Source organism: Parasteatoda tepidariorum, chromosome 7 (assembly GCF_043381705.1).
Source record: "Parasteatoda tepidariorum isolate YZ-2023 chromosome 7, CAS_Ptep_4.0, whole genome shotgun sequence".
Classification (NCBI taxonomy): Eukaryota; Metazoa; Arthropoda; class Arachnida; order Araneae; family Theridiidae; genus Parasteatoda; species Parasteatoda tepidariorum.
In genome coordinates this window covers 55,362,672-55,385,689 of record NC_092210.1, presented here as the reverse complement: position 1 = coordinate 55,385,689, position 23,018 = coordinate 55,362,672, and the positions used below count along the sequence as shown (strand labels likewise).

At 28.7% G+C, this 23,018-nt stretch overlaps 1 protein-coding gene across 2 annotated transcripts in view; it reads right to left on the bottom strand.

The window, feature by feature from the left end:
• Nucleotides 1-203: 203 nt before the first annotated feature.
• The window catches only part of LOC107456360 (3'-5' RNA helicase YTHDC2), a 46,919-nt gene continuing 24,104 nt past the window's right edge, over nt 204-23,018 (bottom strand). For both annotated transcript variants that reach the window (XM_016074221.4, XM_016074222.4), the window contains exons 14-26: nt 20,439-20,526; nt 20,219-20,299; nt 19,796-20,104; nt 18,045-18,210; nt 17,403-17,509; nt 14,903-15,174; nt 11,284-11,537; nt 10,767-10,879; nt 8,569-8,833; nt 4,814-5,103; nt 3,353-3,504; nt 1,977-2,061; nt 204-904 (exon numbers count right to left, since the gene is read on the bottom strand). In XM_016074221.4, the coding sequence (XP_015929707.1) occupies nt 665-904; nt 1,977-2,061; nt 3,353-3,504; nt 4,814-5,103; nt 8,569-8,833; nt 10,767-10,879; nt 11,284-11,537; nt 14,903-15,174; nt 17,403-17,509; nt 18,045-18,210; nt 19,796-20,104; nt 20,219-20,299; nt 20,439-20,526 (2,422 nt within the window). In that variant the 3' untranslated portion in view covers nt 204-664. The remainder of the gene's footprint in view (nt 905-1,976; nt 2,062-3,352; nt 3,505-4,813; nt 5,104-8,568; nt 8,834-10,766; nt 10,880-11,283; nt 11,538-14,902; nt 15,175-17,402; nt 17,510-18,044; nt 18,211-19,795; nt 20,105-20,218; nt 20,300-20,438; nt 20,527-23,018) is intronic.

The following is a 23,018-nucleotide window of genomic DNA, read 5'->3' as shown; positions in this document are numbered from 1 at the left end:
TAAAAAGCTAAAAGAACTTTTTAGTGTAACTGAAATAGATAATTTCAATTGTAAGAATTTTCTGAAATATTTAATTTTAATTGTAAGAATTTTTTTAAAGATATTTAATACTAAAACAGCAACAAAAAAATTCCATCTTACATAAAAAAACATTTATTTAAAGTTTGATAAAAAAAAAGGAAAGCAACTGTAACAAACAACAATGAAAAAGAATCAAGTAAACATTTTATTGTTTTATATAATGAAAAATACACTTATTGAACTGCAATTTCGTTGTGCGACTACATCCTACATTGGATTACCTTATTTTATCTCTCCCACCAAGTACTTTATAACTAAAATTTAAAACAAGACTTTAAATGAAGATGGAATATAAACTTAAAAAAACAATTTAATTATTTTGTTAAAGAAGATTGCCTTACAAGAGGGTTCATCTAAACAAAGTTTTCGCACAACTGTAACAAAATTTATTAACTTTGTATAAATTTACTTGGTGGTGAGATTTAGATTTTTACAAGTACATTTAATTCCAAAACATTATTTTGCAAAACCATTAAATTTTAAAAAAGAAAATGAAGCACTATGCCATTTAGTTGATTTTTAGAATGGTAAAAATCACAGGATTTCTAAATATCACAAAAATGGAAAAACTATAAAAAACAATCTAGGAATTGGGTGGTGACCAATATTTTTGATTAGATCCTGGAGCAGGATCGTACCATGTTGATGAAGCAGCTGTATTTTGCTCCCAGTGTGCTTGGCTTCTATTCAGCTGATTAGAGTCAAAATTTTCCCTGGGGTATGCATTCTGTCTTCTTGGAACTTTAGTATATTCTGGCCCTAACACATCTGCACACTTAGATATAAGCTTGCATAAAGATTCCCCGACATTTGGTTCCAATTCCTAGAAAAATATATATTCTTAATGCAAATCTAAGAATATTGTAATAAATATTTCAAAAATTATTGTCTACTTAATTTTCGTAATAATTAACATTCTAAAGATTTTAAAACTCAGCTAAGTTTTTATTAATTATCCCCATTTTGGTATTAATCTACAAATTAAATTTAATTTTGCCCTAACACATTTTTATACAGAATTTTTCTTTAAAATCTGATCATACGAATTTAAATTACAGTCAAAACTCAAACAATTCAAAACCAAGTTTTTAATTAGTACAAAATAATGCAAAAACTGAGGGAAATAAATAAAAAAAAAATTTAAAAAACTTTTTTCATAAAAAATGTGGAACATTTTATATAAATGGGGAGAATAAAAAACAAGTACATACTTTAAAATCACATAAAATAAAAATATTTTTATTTTATAAGTAAAGTAACATTTTAAACTATGTAGATACAGTTATCAATTTTTACATTAAATATATTTAGATTTGTTTTTAAAAAAAAAGGCACTACTCCATATTGAAGGACCATAAAATATATGAAATCTAGATCCATATCTTGAATTATTAATTTATTGAGATGGTATAAAAATTTTAATTGCTTTCAACTTAGAAGAAAAATTGATTCAGAATTTGCCCCTGTTAGTTAAACCACATCTGTTTCTTTACTCTACTATCATATCATCATTAATCACAATTTATTTCTCTTACCTTTATCTATCAAGGGGGTAGGTTCTTGTTTATAGAACCAATGCTACAGTATATAGAATTCATACACTTTCATTTGTGCTTTATTCATGTATTTTTATAATTATTTTTTTTTTTACTTTATAAGAAAACGTTACTAGTTTTTATGCATTCGGTGCCACATAAACTCATACTAACATGACTCGTGTCAATGTTACTAATCACGATCAACATTCAATACAAATACTATTTGGGGGATTCACATTTCCCCCTGCCTAAGAAATAGCATTCTAGTTAGCTAATATTCATTTTCAACAAAAATACAGAATTTGTAAAAGTTTAATCTCATAAAATAATACACAAACATAAAAATTCAAAGAGTACCTGTCCATCTCTTGAAATTTGAACTTTTCTATTTTCATTCCAAGAATTTTGAAGATGCCTAGTACTTTGAAAGGGAATGTTTGCCCTGCAAATGAATTTTTATAAGATTTCATTTTAAAATGAGGTTAAATGCAATAAATATCTATATATTGAAAAGATTTTGGAAAAGTTAAGTTTAGATCAATGAAATACTAGCGCTCCCTTTATTTAAAAAAATTAATAAATTTGTTAACAACTCCTCAATTTGCTATTTTTTCTTAAAAAAAATACAATGTTTATTAAATAGTTAATTAGCTTAAAATCATTTTATATAAACTATAAAAAGAGCAATATACATTTTTGACTAATCTCCATCATACAAGGTTTGATTTCATCTTCTAAAAATAGTAAATAAGTATATGACAACCAAGTCACCCTTCTTAAATTTCAAGATAGGAAAATGTAAGTTTTTTTTATCTTTATAATATTACAGAAGAGTCTTAAAAGTTCACTTTTGCAAAATTTGTGGATGGTCCCCCAGTTCAACATAGCAAATTTTTGTAATTTTGGAAAAATTAAGTTGATAATACACATCAAGCAGAAAAAATGGATCCACGGGAAAAAACATAAAAATTAAATGAAAAAGAATTTAATTTTTGGAAATTGCATACCTCCACATGCAAAATCTTAGCAGAATGTGGTGGTTTACAGACATTTACTTTATTTAAATTCAAATTTCTCAAATATCTTCTTTCAATCTTTTATTTAACTATACAATATGATTTATTAAATTTTAGACATCTCATCTTCCTTCGAGAGTAGAAGAAACTTTCGTGTGCATTTGAAAAAAAACTAAGAAAACTTTACTTTAGCAGCATGTTAAAATTATTAAAGCGCAAATAATACATAACTTACTATTTAATTGAAGGCGAGATAATATATATGATTTTATATTAATGATCATCTCAAATTAATCAACACAAATTAAGTGGGTGCCTCATATCATGTAATATAAACAAAATATAAAAAAAACAACAAGAAAAAAATCTAAACATAAGATAAAAAGTAAGTATAAATGTTTAAATTGACTGCTATATCTATACCACAATAATTACATTATACAGCTCGATAGTGTTTTTTTTTCTAGCACCAGTTTAAAGATTATCTTTTGAGTTAAATAAATTTTAAAATTAAAAATTACTTAAAACTAGAGCTTTATATATGAATCAAAGTTTTAACTATTGATTTCTTTAATTAACATGTGAAGCATTTATCATTTATAGTCTACTGATGATAAAATGTAGTTTTTGTTCAGAATATCTATTAAACAAACAATTAAATCGTCACTTGTATAAAAAACAGTTTTTTTTAAAAAATTGATTCTTTAAATTTTTTACTTTTTCATCCATTCAATTTGATAGCAAGTACCAAGATTGGCAGCACTGAATTCTGGTGGTTTCTGATTAGAAAGATGATGTGTAAAGTGTGCAAATCCTTGGAAATGTCCACTTCCTTGGATAGAAAATATCAGAATGACTTCTTTGCCTTCCTGTCAAAAAGAATTTTTTCATTTTAAGTAAGCACTTATGTTTAAGTATTTAAAGCAGCATGTATTATTAAGAAAGAAAAATAAGATTTTTAACAAATAAATAAGAGCTTTAAATATTGAGCATCAGCAAATGATGTTGACTTTCCAAAGTTTTAATTTCAAATTATTCTTTTATTATTTCTCATCAACTAATTTATGAATTTTAATGCAATAGCTGTTAAATTAGTTCATGGATATCATTTTCCTAGAGCTCATCCTGGATATAAAAGAAATCTTTTGACACTGTAAAAATTTCTCAACAGCATCGAAATTTAAAACTATGTTACACATAAATATCAAATCAGCACCATTTTAAATCAAATATCATGTAAAGATATGTATTAGCGAATCTGATTTCAGTTCTAATGGAAAACACAGAAGCTATGGAACTTAAATATTTGCTGGTTTTCCAGAAAGTTATAGATCATTGAACTGACTAGCTTCAAAGAAAATTTAATAACAATGTAGCTACAAAGTAATACACACAAAAATATCAATAAATATATTAATCAAATTATCCGACGATTTGATACTCTGATAGTTTTGACATTTGAATGCAAAGGTGTCAAAAAGCATCTTTGGTTAAAATAGGAACGTACAAAATCATTCTAGCAATAAGATTAAACTTCTAAAACTGAGTTTCTCTTAATTGTCAGTACACAGGAAAATGGTATACAATGTAAAATAACCCACAGTTTGAACCACAGCTGTGCTCGAAAGGTTAAATGTTAATAATGCCACAATAAAGTAAGTATATATATTATAACTGTCGTTGAACAGCAGACACAATTTTTTGGTTTACGACTACTAATCTTCAACTCCATAGCCTTATTTTGAATCCTATCCAGAAGACAAGGGAACTCTTGGATCAAGTATCAGGAGAAATATGCCTTTGTGGAAGATTTTTTGATAACTAACCCGCATTTGCGTTACATGAAGAGGAAGACCACGAGAACCTCCCACGGTTAGCCTGAGGGAAAAGGGACTCTAACCCATTATCCGTCTACCACTGAGGATATTTCACCTCAGCACTGTGGTCGGTGCTGGCCGGATGCGGATTGGCATTGACCAGCCATTGGTGGGATTCGAACCTGGTTCACGTCATTGGAAGGCAAGCGCTCTATCCCTTGAGCCACCAAGGTTTGAAATTAAGTATATATAATTATAAAGTCTTAATGAATATTACAATTAATAATGCCAAACTAATAATTTTAAGGATTACTTAGTGAAACACCAGAATAGGCTTAATAATTTTAAAAGCAACTTATACCTTAACAGCTGATAGCAATTTTCTCTCAGTGGTTGGAGTAAAAGCCCAAATGTTTTTAGCCATTGATATCTCTACAACTCTTGATGTGTTTGCTTTTATGATGAAATAACGAACTCTTGAATTAGTTTGAGTAGGATGTCCATACTCCATATTAGCAGGCATTTGTTGCATGCTGTTATATGGTTGCCGCATTGGGCTTTGAGGACCACGATTTTTGTAAACAACATTGTAACAGTTAGATGCACTATTTCCGGCCATCATTGGTGAATCCTCTGGGCAACAAGGTGATGCTGCAATTATTAAAAATCTATCATAGATTATTCGTTTTTATAATAGTTTTAAGACAAATGAAAATAATTATAAATTCACCTACAGTGAAAGCTTGATATAACAAATATGGCATATTAGAAGAGGTCTGGTATTATAAGTTTTGAAACACTAGCATTAAAGGAACAAAAATTGCATGTTTATCGCAAGTTAAAAATAACTAGATTTTCACTGCAACAACAAACATTGTTTTCAGGGAAATATATAGACAAAATTATGGAAAAAATGCAAGATGAAAGAAGATTTTATTTACATCAGGCATCAATACAAAAGTCTGAGATCCATATTTTCTTCTTCCAATTTGAATCATGGTAATAAAGGAAACCACTGACCAAATTATCTTTCCTTCGTGCAATAGAAAGAAAAAAAAATCTTCTGTTTTTTTTTGGAGTTTGAAAGAAATTTCCTTTGCTATTAAGAATCGTCATTGTAATGAACTTTTACTGTATATTCTGTTCAAATGATGCTAAAAAATCATAAATTAACAAATAGGTGACCTACATCTAACCAAGATTTAAATTCTTACTAAAGCAATTTTTAAAAAAAATAGTTTTTATATTCAACAAAAATGCCTTTGTTAAATGTAAATTATTTGGTAACAAAATTACTATAATGTGGAAATATAAAAGGTTAATTTTAAGATCATTGCTGTCTGGTTAACTGATTTTCCTGAGTTTTTCCTGTTCTGCAGCAAGACTGTCTTTTTTCACTTTTAAAATTTTCTGTTAAACTATGCTTCCTCAATTTTATCGTTTAACTAATTTATAATAGGAGTTCAGTTCAAAATTACATTAAAATTCTTGAAAATGAACAAAACTACAAGTATCCTTGTGTACTTATATTCTTGTAAATATCTATAATTTGATTTCAATACACTTTACGTAAAAACAGAGCCTCTTAATTAGGACGAAATAATTAATGATGCATTTTTCAGAGTATGATAAAACCTATTTTAATCATCGAATGAGATAAAATTTTAAAAAAACAAAATATTGTTGATTTGAATTTGTACATCAATAATCAGATGTAGAAGCAGTACGAAGATGTCAGATTCCAAAAATTTGGGATTTATTTGAAATTAGAATACACACAGAAAACAAATAAAAGAGATTTATAAATATCTTAATGATTATTTTAATTAAATGGTTTTTCAACTAAATGTTTTTTCAACTAAATGTTTTTTTAATTAATGATTATTTATATTTTTAATTGATGATTAAACATTTTTTTAATAAAAATATTTCAACAAAACTTAATAAATAATTATACAGTTCAAATTATTATGCTCAACATTAACAATAAAAGTTTCTCATTTAGTAGTAATCAAGATTATATTGAAAATATAGAATTTAAAAATAAAATTTATTTCATAATTAAAACTTCATCTAAACTAATTTTAAACTAAATTAAAGTAATTTTAATTAAACTTTTGAAATGACTACAGTACTCTTAAATCAGAGCAGCAAATGCAGATATATGTCTTAAAAAATAGAAGAAATTAAAATTCTGTAACTGATGATAGAACATGTAATCTTATAAAAAGAAAAACCTTAGTGATTCAATTTTACTTTATAATTGGCATTGAGCAGTAGATCCATTTTTAGATTTAGAAATATTGGTGTTCAACTCCCATTGTCTAGCCATTTTGAACCTAACCCAGAAGGCAAAGGAACCCCTGGATTAAACATTTTGAGAAAATTTACTGTAGACTTTTTGATAGAATTAAGCCACATTTGCAATACATGAAGACAGAAATCACAGAAACCTCCCATGGCTTATCTGGAGACAAGAGGGTTCTAACAATACCACAGTAGATAAATTTATAACAACAGTGATTGGTATGAGCTCAAGTGCAGTATTTTAATTGGCCAGCCATTGCTAAGATTCGAACTTGGGTCACCTTATTGGGAAGCAAATACCTTGGGGATTCGGGACTCTTCAATGGTACAACAGTAATAAATCGATACAATAGTAATAAATAATAATAAACTTAAACGCAATAATAATAAATCTGAGTTCATTTTAATCCCTTTAAGTTATAATAAAGATAAGCTAAGCATTAAGAATTTCCAGGTGGCTTTACTGGGGTTATATTTAATTTATGAGAACAAAAAAAAAACTCCTGCTTATTCCAGCTTGTCCTATTCCATGGAAGAATTTTTAAAAATAATGATGTCATATGAATGCATTAGAAAAAAAAACATGAAACAAGAGGGTTCTTACAATACCACAGTAGATAAATTTATATCTACAGTGATTGGTATGAGCTCAAGTGCAGTATTTTAATTGGCCAGCCATTGCTAAGATTCGAACTTGGGTCACCTTATTGGGAAGCAATACCTTGGGGATTCAGGACTCTTCTATGGTACAACAGTAATAAATCGATACAATAGTAACAAATATAATAAACTTAAAGGCAATAATAATAAATCTGAGTTCATTTTAATCATTTTAAGTTATAATAAGGATAAGCTAAGCATTAAGAATTGCCAGGTGGCTTTACTAGGGTTATATTTAATTTATGAGAACAAAAAAAAACTCCTGCTTATTCCAGCTTGTCCTATTCCATGGGAGAATTTTAAAAAATAATGATGTCATATATCAATGCATTAGAGAAAAAAAACATGAAAAGAAAAAAAAAAGGAAAAACCAACAATATAATCTTAAAAGCATTAAGGTCAAAATTTTGAACTAAAATAATTCAAAACATGGTAAAGAATTTCAAGAAAAAGACTATTTATTATACTCTATCTAAAAATCTTGAAAAAAATAATTAAGAACTTCTTTCTTTTTTCTTACAGTTCAAAAAATAAATTTAAGTCACTATTTAAGCAAAAATTGCATTTGAAAATAAAAATTATTCAAACATGACAGTGAATAAACTTTTTTAGAGAAATGTCAACATTGCATTGAAAAATTAACAGCTTTTAGGGAAGGAGTTTAAGTAAAAAAGTATGACACTAGAATACTTAATTAAAAAAAGGCCTAAAAATTAACCAGATTTTTAGCTACCCTACTCTAGGTTATTAGCACAAAAATTTTCCTTTTTCCCTAGTATTTTATGATCTTTTTAAGCTAATTAGAAATACATTTTAAACTAATTAGAAATACATCAGCTTTCCATGCTATCAAGGTGAGATGTAAGAGCCTTTTTTTAAGAATATTATTTTTATTCATATTAAAGTACATATTAAACATTTGAAAAGTAAACCACTCCCCTAAGGCAACCTGTAGTTATTGAGACCAAAGACTTGTATATTGTCTAAAGTTGATTATTTATTATCCAAGCATAATAAAAACATTTATAATTTATGTTTTAATTACATTTAAAAACTAATATTATTAATATTAGTTTATTGAAGAAATACATAGTATGCTTTCTATATAAGTATATTAGATAATTTTACTAAACATTGCGTGTTTCTTACCCAACACTGAATATGAACTATTTGAATTATGAAAACCAGAGCTTCTATGACTTGGACTAGAATTGTAATCAGAAGCTTGCTTTTGCCGCAGACCAATGCCAGATGGTTGCTGCAGATTAAGAGCTGCATCTTCAGCTATTAAAACACCAGTAAGAGTTCGTATGACAGCTTCATCAGCTTGAGTCAAGAGTTTTGATGGCGCACGGATACGCCTTAAAAACAAAGCATGCCACTTTTGACGTAGCTGTAGCATCAGACGAGCAATCTGTAAAACAAAAATAATAAAATACATATTAAATTGTTGAATTTAAAAATTATTCAAAAAAGAAATTGTACAAGATTACAGTCAAACTTGTTTATAACAAAAATATAATACACCAAAATTATTAAAGGCAAAGATTAATATGAACTAGAAAATGTTTAAAAATAGGTTATCTTTTTTACATAAGCTGAAACCATAATATTAAACCATTATCAACATTTTTAGCTGAGTTTTTAAACCCATAATGCAAAAATTTATGTTTATTAACAAACATAAAATTTATTTGTTACAAAATAAATATGAGATAATTGCAATCATAATTATAAAATTATAATAATTAGATTGTTTCTAAATATTTTTGTTAATAAATTTGAAAAAAAATAATATAAAAATTAACTTGAACTCAAATGAAATCTTTAGTAACAATCCCCGTGGGAAAATAATTGTAAGTAATGATTTGTTCGTTTCATAATACTGGTCTTTTGCTTCTCAACCTGGTATTCATCACTGTTTGTTAGTGGTAATTTGACTTGATTTGCAATCCTTTTGAACCATTTAAAGAAAAGGTGTACTTTTGTTTTGTTTTATCTTGTTTGTTCTCACTGTGGTGCTTAAATTTAACTTGCGGTCACATGCTAGAGAGCAAATTTATAATTGTGATGAAATAAACTTGGGATTCATCATCACTTCAGTGAAATCATTTTACCTGTCAGACAGACTTGAATTTGACCGACGAAAATAAGAGAGTGTCATTCTGCAGATTCACAAATTTTTAACATGTACAAGTATATCTCTTTATTACACTTTAAATATTATCAATATTTTTTAATAAGATAAACAGGATTTCACAGTAAATGTGTTTACTATACTTTTCATCAATAGCATAGGCGCTGAAGGTTAAACAATTTTCCCACTCACTTTACTGTCCCCCTCTCTGTAACCATGTTTACAGAAGACCTAACCTTCACTTATGGTAATATAGAAAGAAATCAGAATACAATGGTGTGGAGGATAGGCAAGATTAACCAAAACTAATATTCAATATATTCACCTTATTAAACATATGTTTTTTATTAAAACAGCAAACATAGAAATTTGTGAAACCATATATAGTGAAACCCTCAGGAAATGGAACCTCTATTTACAATCACTTTTAGGAGGCATGAAATTTTTTCCACACACTTTATGTTAATGAAAACCTTTTGGAGACATCTGCACCAAATGCGGAAAAGGGTCAAATAAGAAAACACGGAAAAATAGCAAAACAAAAAATTTAACAAAACAAATAAGTAGATTAAAATGTATTCAAAATATTTGTGTGAGGCTCTTATTCTCTTTTCTCATGTTGTAGTCAGAGTGCACTAAAGACAATGTTATCGATGATTTATTTTAGAGTTGAAAAAAAAGTTATTTTAGAAGAAAAAAACATTTCATACAAACAAACCTCTCCTCGTAATTTAAAATTAGCTAATTTTTACGATACAAAACTAAATACAAACGTAAACAAAAAAAAACATAATTATTTATTTATTTAAAAAAACTTTATCATTCATAATTGGTAAATTTGTTGCTACACACAGTTATATCAGTTGGGATCATTTTTATAGACGCTAAATTTTATTCATTGATCCATCTCTAATTGAAGCCAACAGAAGTGGCATTTCTGCACTAAGAAAATAACAGGCGCTGACTAAAATTAAAATTGTTTGTGAGAAATCATGTACCTTCGAAGTCAATGGGAGTAACCTCTAAGAACGACCAACCACCATCAACAACCATTTTATTAAGGAAAAGAGAGAAGTTGCTTCCGAGAGGTTTCAGTGCATTTAGAATTATTACTAGTTCAATCAATAAAATTAATGCAATAAAATTAATTCAATTAGATACCAAATATTTACAACATCAAAGAAGGTTAATAATTATTTAATAGCATCACCTCTGGCTCCACCCTAAATGATATCCAATCATCAATTTTAAACATAGCTTTCTGACTGTCATATTTAGTATCATCTTCACTATCTTCTTCCTCCATATATCCTTCGAGACGAGCTGCAGTAGTTAAATATTTTATAGGTAAATGCTTTGTTTTTTTTTAATTGTTAGCAGTAATGCTAATAAGAAAAATGACTGATAATAATTTACAATTCCATCCCCAAAATGAGAATTTGCTTGCAAAATTTGCACATCAAAAAAAGTTTTGAAAAATAAAACTTTCTGTGAAATTTACATGTATTTAGACAATGTATAATTTAACATATTCTATAATCATGCATATGCTTTAATAATTCATGTAATTACAGAGACATACATTAAAACATTTTCAAAAATGGGTTGTTTGTGTGACAACCTACAATAATAGTTAATAAAACCTAAGTTAATAAAAACAAAGTATTAAAAGTTTGAAATATAATGCATTAATTATGCTATAATTTTGCATAAAGACAAGATTGTACCTTGATCGGGCTCATGAAGAGCATCTAGAGGAAGACGAGCAGGACCAGAGAAAAGAGCAACTGTGATAGGTGAAACAACAGTGCAATTCTGGGCATGAGCTGTGCTTCCAGCACGCATCATTTCTTCGTAGAACAACCAATCTGAAGGTAATTCATCTATTACTTGTTTCCGCAATTTGGCAACAGTTTGTTTAGATGATACAGGAAGTTTGTTCAGAACAGAAGAATGATGAAATCGGACTTTGGATTCTTTCCTTGAAAAATATAAGCAAATAAAAATACATTAACATAAAAAATATATATGAAAAGCAAAAAACTGACAATTAATTTCTGCTAAATTAATAAATTAAAAAAACTTAACTGCTAAAAACTTAAAACGAAAGAAATTGAAAAAAAAATATGCTTTCAATAAAACCTAAGGAATTACCAATTCAAGAGATTTTGATTCATAACATTAGCAATAGCTATGTTTAAACTATTAGCATAATAAAACAGTACGGTCAATTTTTTTATACAATGCCATTTTAAATATTGTAAAACTTTAAAAATCTACAAAAAATGTGGTTCATTTTAGAGCATTAACAATTACGGTATAAAATTTTATTTTATATACATATGATTATAATTAAAAGAAAGGGTTAATTTTGTGCTGTATACGAATCAATCTACATAACAATAAAAGCACAAGTGTAATGAAAAGAAGCACAAATAAACATTTTATATTTAATGCATACCAAATTTTTTGCTTCTACATAACATAACTTGTACAAAATTTAAAAAAGCACAAATGTAAACTATATATAGATAACTCTGTATGAATTTGTATTAGTACATTTGTAAAAATTTTACAATTTCTTCCATTGAAATCTTTAATATATTAAAAACTTCAAAACGCAAAATGTTTCAAATCTGCTGCAGCAAAGAATGCTATTTCTACATTGCTAACACAATAAAAATTTCCAAATATATACGAGGTGTGATCAAAAAGTATCCGACTTTTGTTCATAAAATAAACGTTTATTATGATATAATTATTTAATACAAATCCCTTTCAAAGTAGTCCCCTTGGGCTGCCACACACTTCTCCCAACGCTTCTGCCACTGTTGAAAGCATCGCTGGAAGTCCTCCTTCGGTATGGCTCTCAGATGGTCTGTCGCATTCTGCATAATGTCTTCTCTGGTCTGAAATCTGGTCCCTTTTAGTGGCATTTTCAGCTTTGGGAAAAGCCAAAAATCGCAGGGAGCCATGTCAGGAGAGTAGGGAGGTTGACGAACCACCGGTGTGCTGTGTTTTGTCAAGAAGTTCTGAATTAAATGGGAAGAATGTGCGGGAGCGTTATCATGATGGAGCTTCCAACTGCCTGTTGCCCACAGATCCGGGCGCTTGCACCTCACTGCGTCACGAAGGCGACGCAGAACCTCTTGGTAGCACTCCTTGGTGATTGTAGTACCGTGCGGTGCGTACTAAGCCACTGGAGTCAAAAAAGGCAGTTAGCATGACCTTGACATTGCTGCGAACTTGCCTTGCTTTTCTGGGCCTCGGGGATGAAGGATGCTTCCACTGTGTTGACTGGCGCTTGGTTTCTGGGTCATATCCATAAACCCATGACTCGTCACCTGTAATCACTGTGTTCATAAAGTCGGGATCACCGTTCACAGTTTCCAGCATGTCTTGTGCGATCTCCAGACAAAGGGTTTTTTGCTCAAATGTTAGCAGCTTTGGTACAAACTTTGCTGAGACTCTCCTGAGACCCAAGTCGTCAGTCAAAATTGATTGAATGGAACCAAAACTAATACTCACCTCGTCTACAAGCTCTCTGATCGTGATTCGGCGGTTCTGCATCACCAGGTTCCTCACTTGATCAATGATGGCATCATTTTTCAATGTTGAGGGCCTCCCTGAGCGTGGTTCACTTTCAACTGATAAGCGGCCATCTTTTAAGCGGTTGTACCACTCCTTTATCTGTGTGGTGCCCATCGCTTCATTTCCAAACACTTGTTTAATCTTGCGAATTGTTTCCACTTGCGAATCACCAAGATTAAAACAAAATTTTATGCAATAACGCTGTTCGACTTTTTCTGACATTTTAAAAAAAAAAAAAATCCGACGACACTCACTTGCACCTGTTCAATCATGAATGGCCTGACGCCGACTGACTTGTATTGGAGCTGTAGAAAAAAATGAGCATGCGCACTAGGCATGCTCACAACCACACATCGAGCCCCGCCCCCATAGCTGCGTTTGTTTGACCAATAAAAATTAAGGTCGGATACTTTTTGATCATACCTCGTATATATTGCATTATCTTTTGAAATTATCTTATTAATCAATAATGTAATGTAACATTCAATCTCAATATAATTAATAAACATGCTATCAAAAGCATTTCAGTTTTGATGTTTAAGAGAAAGAAAAAAAATTAGTGAAGGTTGAAAAAAAAATTCTATTTTATATTTTTTGCACAGCCACAGAATTGTAGCTATGGAAATTTTATTCAATTTTGAGACATTGCATATAGAAATTAAGAGAAATAAGCACTTATTCATAAGATCACAAGCAAGCTTTGTGTGTATTTTACAATGATATTTATTTTTTAAAAAAAATAGAAAAAGCAGCTGCTAGTAATGTAAATTAAAAGTGAATATAAAATGATCAGTGAGCTGATAATTTTTACTAACATGATTGCATTCCTTAGATAAATATATATTCGACAAATTATCAGGGTACTGATGCATCAAAATACAAAACAAATTTATAAAGAAACAAAAACTTTTACAAAATTGAATGTCTCTCTTCTCTCTTAATCCTCAAAATATGTGTATATAGCTTGTGCAATTATTGTTATGTTGATTTCATTAATTTTGTTTTTAAACAGGAATTAATATTAAATTCATAATTCATTGCTTTACACACAAACTAATAAAGTGCAAGTAATACCTAATGTATAGATTCCTTCACGCTTGATATTAATGTTTCACTTTAGAAATGGGGATATTTTATTTAATACATGCAATTCATACAGAAAAAATTAAATGAACTTAGAATATTCCTGTTTCACATAAAACTGGCATGTTTATTTTTTTTACTCTGTAATATAATAGATAAAAATAAGATTTGAAGTTTTTTTAATGAACTAATATATAATAACATTTTAAGATTCTATTTATTTACAGTATTCCGTAACTTTGGTAATGTTAATGCAGTTACGAAACTTAAACAGTACATTTATATTATAGTACAATATAACAATTGCGACAAACAAAAAAAAACCTTTTGGAGATCTTCCATCTGATTTTCTTCCCCCACAAATTCAAAACACTTGAGAAATTAAAATTTGTAGAAAGTAACTAAAACTTAGAACTAATTAACGCAACAGCCATACAATATATAAATAATAAAATCATCTTGCTATCAAATAATGTAAGCAAGTTAATAATCACTATGGTTACCTTATTAACAATGTCTTGTGCATAAAATTATTAAATTCTTGAATGTTGTTGTGGAAGTCAAGTGTTTTACTTCCACTTACAAAATTATGATTACGAAAATGATATGTTTAGAATCTTGATTGGTGCTTTGAATTTATTTGTGAAAAAAAAATTTTAAAAACTGACTCACTGAGTGATCAACTGCATTCGCTCATGATCAATACGTATTAAATTAGGATAAGTTCCAGCACAGATAGCAGCTTTGATAACAGGCCAACATTCAGAATTGCTGTTTAGATCTCGGATATCACTATTTCCCTTGGCCCTAATGAATCCGGAAGCTCTAAGTTGTCCCAGCAATTGTGATCGCATGCCAACAATCATTTCCATGGTAGCATGGGAAAGGAAGTTCCGACTACAGAAATTCCTTTCTTGGCCTTCATTCTTAGCTTTCTGCCATGCCTAAAATAATTCATTAAAATTTTTTACTCATGCAAATCATTTTTTAAATCAAAAATGTAAACTTTATTTTTCTAAAGTAAACAAATAAAATTTATGAAGTTTATAGATTATTAATGACAAGATTTTATGAACAAAAAATATATGACCTACTGTAGAAATATCAAACGTTTTTTATTAGTGTGCCATTTGAATTACGGTTTATTGTTGATCAGTGCCCAGTAAGCCCCCTGTTATTTTTCTTCAATTACATAGTGTAGCAATATCTACAGTAATTTACTTGGTAATTTGCAATTTACCTAGGGTTCTCTGTTTACAACTGATCAAACTCACCAATTCTTAATAAAAAGTCTGTCCCCATTACGACATTTACTTAAATAATGAAGGAGCATTACTCACACTAGTTTCCTAGAAAATGTCTTAATGGTACCCAAAACGGTGTTTCTGAATCCACTTTGATAGCCACTAGTATTTGAGTTTTCAATACATACTTTTTGCATGTCACCAAAATTTGTGTCATGTGCATCTTAGTTGCACGCATTGTCATGGGTATATAATTTAGAATCTTTTAACACACCTTTCTTATATAACTACTAATAAATATTAACTGAACACATTTTGCATTCATTTAAAAGCAAATAATTTAGATGAAATAAATTTTTGATAACTATATAATATCATAACAATCAGAATTATTAAAGTTATGTAAAAAACTTTATGAACATAAATTTTAAATACATTTCAATGATTAATGAGATATATAATGACAATTATACTCAAAGCATTACAGATGCGCAATTTTTCCAGACTTTATAGATATTACACTTTCATTAAATGTGCAGACCCTTAAAATTAAAAAGCCTTAAACTTGAGTGAATCAGTCATTCATAATTCAGGTCAATCATTGATTTTGATTACTAACTGTCCAAATATGGGTAGTAGTCATAGTCTATAAAATATTGATTCTGATAAAAGAACAATCACAAGTTCGGGCACTCTTAATGTTAAATTCAATTTCTGCATATTTTAAAAAATATGAATGAATCAAAAATTTCTGAATCTAATTATAAAGTTTGTTTATACAAATATAACTCTATGCAACAAAAAAATGTTTAACAATAACTCTTTCATATTTTTTAATTAATGGTAAACAAAAAATTTACAGTAAGGTATATTAATTTAAATATCATTTTAAACTATGTAGTTTTAAATGAGGAAATATGATATTTGAACAAAATTGTTCAAATAGTTTCAAGTTATAATTTTTTTTTTTTAATTTTTTAGAACATTTTGATAAATTTCATTCAAACTTTTTATTTTATCATTTAAAATTACATAATTAAAATTATTACAAAAATGTATATACCTTACATTTCAAAATTTCACTATCAACTATTAAATCAAAAAAATTTCTAAAGATTAAAAAGAAATTATAATTAATTTTATGATTGTATGTGAAAAGTTGTTGATTTGCTTAAAAAATTTCCAAGATATGGTGAAATATACAACAAATGGATTTAACAATGAAGTTTCTAAACTTTCAATTACTCTCCTGAATAAACTATAAGATCTATATTTTTCCAGACTGCAGTTCCCCCTCAATATTTTGATGGCAAAAAATTAGTTTATTCAGAGAAAATACGTGTTTGTGTCTGATTCCTTAATAGTTAGCATTAATTAGCATATTTAAAGTGAACCCTTTAAAACATTAAAATTGGCACTTGACATATGAAAGATGAATTATTTGAACATGTGTCATTCAGGGAGATATGTTTTTTTTCTTCTTAAATTTACTTCACAGTTATGTTAAAATGTGCACTATAATTGGAAATAATAAATTGGAAAATGCTTTAAGAATCAATAGAGTATTCTGCATGAAAGTTTTTAGTAATCTCAAAATACTTTTATTGTAAAATTCTAAAGCTAATTTTGAAACAAGATTTTTATACCAGAATATTAATGTAAGCCATAATATTTTAGACATATGTGTAAAAAATTAACTTGCTTATAGAACTTTCTTCTGTAATAAACATTAGCTGTAAAATAACTAATTTTAAGAATAAATAAAATCTAAATACTCTATGAAAGCCTAAAACAGGTTTTTTATAAATAACTTATACGGTTATTAAAAATTACATAAACTCTGTAGGACACAAGAATATGTCTGTAATTGTGTCTAATAAACTTTTACACAAATATAAACCTATTATATAACACAAAATTCAACTTACTTGAAATGCTCTTAATAAAACCATATGATCACTGTTTGTTTCAGCAGCAAATTTTCGTTTCACCAGAGCAACAGCTCTTTTATGAGCAGGTTGAGATGGGATTAAAACTAAAAACCACAAAAGTAGCATTAAAACTAAAGAATGAGATGTGAATATAAAAAAATTTAAATGGAAATGTTTTTAAATCATTCATTTAAAGTTAAATTTCTTTAAAATACTTGTAGAATGACTATTTATAGACTACAGTTAAAAGATAAAAATTGAAAACAAAAAAACTTTTTACCAAATTTACCCAAACAAAATATCTTTCACAACATTGTTAAATTATTGTGCACAGGCAATTTATTTTTTTCCTAAACAATAATACAATTTTTAATAACATATTTTATAAAGAAAAACAGTAAAATGCATAATAAAAACAAACACGACAAAAATGTATAGGTGCATTAAATAATTTTAAGAAAATTAGTTATATTTTTTTTCTATAATTTTTTTACTAATAGAAAAAAAAATGCCAATATAGGAAAAGACCCAAACTGTCATGTCATATGAACAGACTTATAAAATAAACTACACACACAAATATAAAAATAAAGAATTTTTAAACCTCAACCTAGAAAAGTTGTAAGTAAAGTAACTTACATGGGTCCCTATAAGACAAACAGCAAACAATTGTGAGTACAGGATCTAAGCACTTTAGAACTACTGAATAAAGAATCATCTTTCCATGACGAGGGTCAACTGGCAAATCTAACAAATGTAAACCCAGTTCTGTTAATTCTTCCCAAGGATCAAGAGCATCTATTGTCTAAAAAATAGCAATTTTTTACATTCAGCAATCAAATAATTTACTAGAACTATTAATGAATTATAACCATTTAATAATAAAACTGCAGTTTAATTTATTATAATTAAACTGCAGTTTCATTATTACATTAAAACTGCATTTATTAATTTATTTCAAACTTAACTTTTAAGAAATTTTAAAAATTGATAAAACACAAAAGAAGAATACAAAAAATTTTTAAAAACATAGTTCAAATAATCTTTTGTCTTTAAATATGTTTAAAAATTTTACACTGTATGCATAATAAAAAACAACATTGCAAAGTGTTTTTAAAATGTATGTGTGCGTGAATTAAAAGATATTAAAATACAGTGAAACCTCCGTTAAGCGGACATTCATACCGTTTATGAGAGTTGTCAGTTTACGGGAAGGGTACTCTAATAACGAAATTTAACACCGTAAATTTTTTTTAGAATATTCTCAAAGATGTAGAAATAATTAAATAACATCTACAAGGATACTGTAAATATCTACAAGAATATTTATTTAAATTATAAGAAAGATAAAAAAGAATATATAAATACATAATTCTGGATGTAGCTACAGATAAATAAATATAATTTTCCTATTAGCATAGATACTCAAGTTAGACATATGTTACCAAATAAGAGCGTACTGTCCTCAGTTCGTTTCAATTATTAGGTTCACATCCTCTTACACCTACTTATCATTTGATAGGGAACATGGTTAATACCTTCTTGGAAAATAAACCTCCCATGATTCACAGAAAAAAAAGTAATGCATACCTGTAAGTCATGAGGACCTATGGAGATGATTATTCACAATTGATCAGCTATCAAGTGTCTGAATAAATGTTTCATTTATATAAACACCTCAAAGATTATACTTCTGTTCTCTTTTCTTTAACCCAGTTGTGTTAAATACAGTCTTCAAATTGATAAGAAAATTAAAGAAATTTTCAATGGGGAAGAAGCATTGAGAGAAGTCATTTCAACTTGAGGGATCTCATAACCTGTGTGGTCCAGATGAAAAGATCAAAAGATGCGGATGTCAGAATTATTTCAGGAGTGCAGTACCATTTTCTCTCCTTTCTTTACAAAGATAAGGCAAGGTGACAGGAGAAAGATTGATTTTTCGGTGGTGAAATAGCTTAACAATATTTTTAGTTATGGATAAGGCAAAAAGTTTTATTTACATGCTTTAAAAATGGTGAAAAGTTGAATTTTTTTAGCTTGCAATTTATTTAGAAAAAGTAGTGTCCGGTTTGTAGAGATAAAAAACAACGTTTCAGGACCAAAATGACTGTCCGCGTCCGGTTACGGGAGTGTCCGCTTTGCGGAGAATGTACGCAATGGTTTATTCATAGAAGATTCCTGGGGAATTAAAAATATGTCCGTATTGAGAGGCGTCCGTTTTGCAGGAGTGTCCATAACAGGAGGTTTCACTGTATTTGATAACAAAAAAAATTACTTTAGAAAAATAATAAAAAGGATAATTTTAAATTAACAGTTATAAAACAACTATTTCTCATTTAATGACTAAACACACAATCATAAATTTATTTTATCAGAAAAAAAATAGTTACTTTCAGCAGGGTGACAGCATTTCTTGTTACCATAAAAGGAGGAGGATCAGGTGCTTTAGCAAGAAAATCAGCTATTGGTGCATTTGGGGGAGCCAGAAGTTTTGCTTGTAAACATAATTCATGAATAGGAACTCTAAGGATTTCAGGAACTTGAAATCTACGGAAACTATTAAACCTCAATCTACTGTATAAATGATAGCAAAGACCAGGTCTACAGCGTCCAGCTCGACCTCTTCTCTGTATAGCACTTGCTTTTGATATCCAACCAGCTTTTAAATGTGTTACACCAGTTATTGCATCGTATGTTCGCTATAAACATTGAAAAATAATTTTAATTAAAAAAATACATAGATTTTCATGACAACATTAAAAAATTAAAAAGAAAATCTTTTACTAAGATTAATTAAGCTTGAAAAAGAGTACCTCTTTTACTTTTCCACAATCTACAACAAAAACCACATCATTTATTGTTATGCTTGTTTCAGCAATATTTGTTGATAGTATCTGTAATTAGAGTTAGAACAATATCTGTATCAAATTTAAACTTTAAATTATTAAAAGAAAGATTTTAAAAAAAATAGAGAGACAAGAAAAATATAAACAAAAGTATTTACAAAGAAAAATAAGAGAAAAAAGTATTTACAATCTTTCTAACACCAGGTGGTGCTGGACGAAATACTCGTTTTTGATCTGAGCTCTGCATCTGCGAATGAAGTGTGAATATCATAGCCCTAAGAAATAATTTCAAAATATGTGATTAACAAGAATAACACCTAAAACAAATTTATATATTAATAATGTAAAATTAAATGTAACAGAAATAGTATTTTTTACAGAAAATACATCTCTTGATTTTGAATGCCTAAAATTAAATTTTGCTTTTAAACTTTCGGTTAATTATAATATTCAACAAAAATTGTTGCATTTCTTAAACTTTTCTGTTAATTCTTCAGAGCAGCAATTCTAATAAATAAATAACTCTTAATTCATAACAATAGTTTTTTTGTGTTTGTTTAATAATATATTTATTGTATGACTTTTATAAAATACTTATTTCAAAAATAAAATTAATGCTTGTTTTTTTTTTTTTAATTAGAAAAAAACATTAATTTTGTTTTTAAAAATTAAAATTAACTCAAAAGAGGGAAAACTACAAAAAAATTATAAAAATATACATAGTAAGGCATAAGAGAAGGGCTTTTGCATGAACAATTACACAATACCTTTTATTTAGAAAAACTAATTTTTGAGAAATCTGTCAAATTCAGTAGCTTGAGGGGGCTGTTCCATACTGGGCTTCGAAGCTTCTTAAATACTGGGGCAGTTCCAAGGTTGCCGATCGTGTGTTTGTAATCCCGTTGATTCTTTTGGCGCCTACGCACCATGCCTGGCGCCACAAGCTAAATTTTTTTTATGTTTTAAGTAAAATATTTTTATTTCCCACTTTTTTTAATTTGGTTGCTGCAAAAAATTTTTTGCCTTTCATTAGCTGCTAGTTAGATAAATTGCTAGTTATAAGATGGAAAACTACAAAACTTAAGTTAAAAAAAAGTTTAAAATATATGTAGGCTTTATGCAATTAATTCGGTTATTTCTATTTGATGACTGCATGGCATTATTGCCTTTCATTAATTGCTAGTTAGATGATATAAGAAGGAACACTAAGAAAACATCAATGAAAAAAGTGTTTAAAATGTATGCTTGCTTTAGTAATTGAATTAGTTATTTTTATTTGCAAACTGTGCAGCAGTTGTTGCCTTTCAATAGTTGCTAGTTAAATAATATGAGGTAGAGTCAAAAAGTTGCCGAAATAGGTCAATTACAAATTATTAAAAAATAGAATAATTTTAGTTTATTGGCCTTCAAAGTACTTTCCTCCTGCCTTCCCAGATTTCTTCCTGCATTCGTATAACTACTCAAACATTCCAGGAATCCATTTTCTTAAAGGTCCTTCCGTTGCTTTGTTGCATTTTTGATAACTTCATCTGAATCCATAAAACGGTTTCACTTCAATTTTATTTTTAGCCATGAAAACAGGTAAAAATTTGCTGCCGCTAGGTCAGGAAAATAAGGCAAGTGTTCTAGAGTGGCAACACCATGCCTGGCAAGGTACTATTTTACAACCAGAGCACAATGAGTAGGAGCATTGCTGTGTAAAAGAAACCTAATGTTTGTTGTCCATTTTTCAGGTTGTTTTCGTCTAATTGCATATCATAGTGGTTTAAGAATCTCCAGGCAAAGTTCTTCATTCACAGTTTGGCTTTCAGGAATAAATTCATAGTATGCACTTCCAACATTACTTTCCTTCAGCTTTTGTCTAAGCGAAACTCCTTCCTTAGAGATGCTTTTACTCACTATTCACTTGACTGACGATTTATCTGAGAGTCGTAAAAAAAGCACCATGTCTCATCACCTGTTATGATTTTCTTCAAGAAGTTGTCATCTTCATGCGGCAAATCAATCAAATCCCTGCACATGTTCACTCACACTTCCACATGTTAAAGCGATAACAGTTTTGGAACCATGTGCAAACAAACACTATGCATTTTCAAATCATCATGAAGAAGGCTGTGAACACTCCCATCTGAAATTTTAAGTTCAGAGGCAATAGCATTAATGGATATTTGTTTGTCCGCACGCACGATTTCTCAAACGCAGGCAACATTATTCAACAACATCTGAGGTGGAAGAGGTGGGGCGTCCAGTCTAAGGATCATCTTTGATGTTTGCGCGACCTTCAGAAAAACATGCCGCTCATACACAAATGGTTTTTTTTTAACGGAATCGTTTCCTTATGCTTTCCTTAGCACCTCGAGATTTTCAGGTGATTTCTCAAGCAAAATACAGAATTTGATGCTTGTACACCACTCTAAAGACAGCATTTCAAAGTCTGATGAATGAAAAGTTTTCTTAGTCAGAAATGATCTGCAGCTAACGCTGGCAACACCAGAAAAGAATTCCATGGGGCAGTGTGATTTGGTCATTAGTGCTGTAATGTCTAAAAAATTATTTCTGCACCAATGAACACCTACGTGAATGAAGCCAAACATTCTGGGAAATTATTGACTCTACCTCGTATAAAAAGAAACACTACAAAACTTCAATAAAAAAAGTTTTTCAAAATATGCAGGCTCTAAAATAATTGAATTACTATTTGAGAAAGGAAATAAGTCCCCATTCTGCACACATTCAGGATTTTACTTATTTTATAGATGAATTGAAT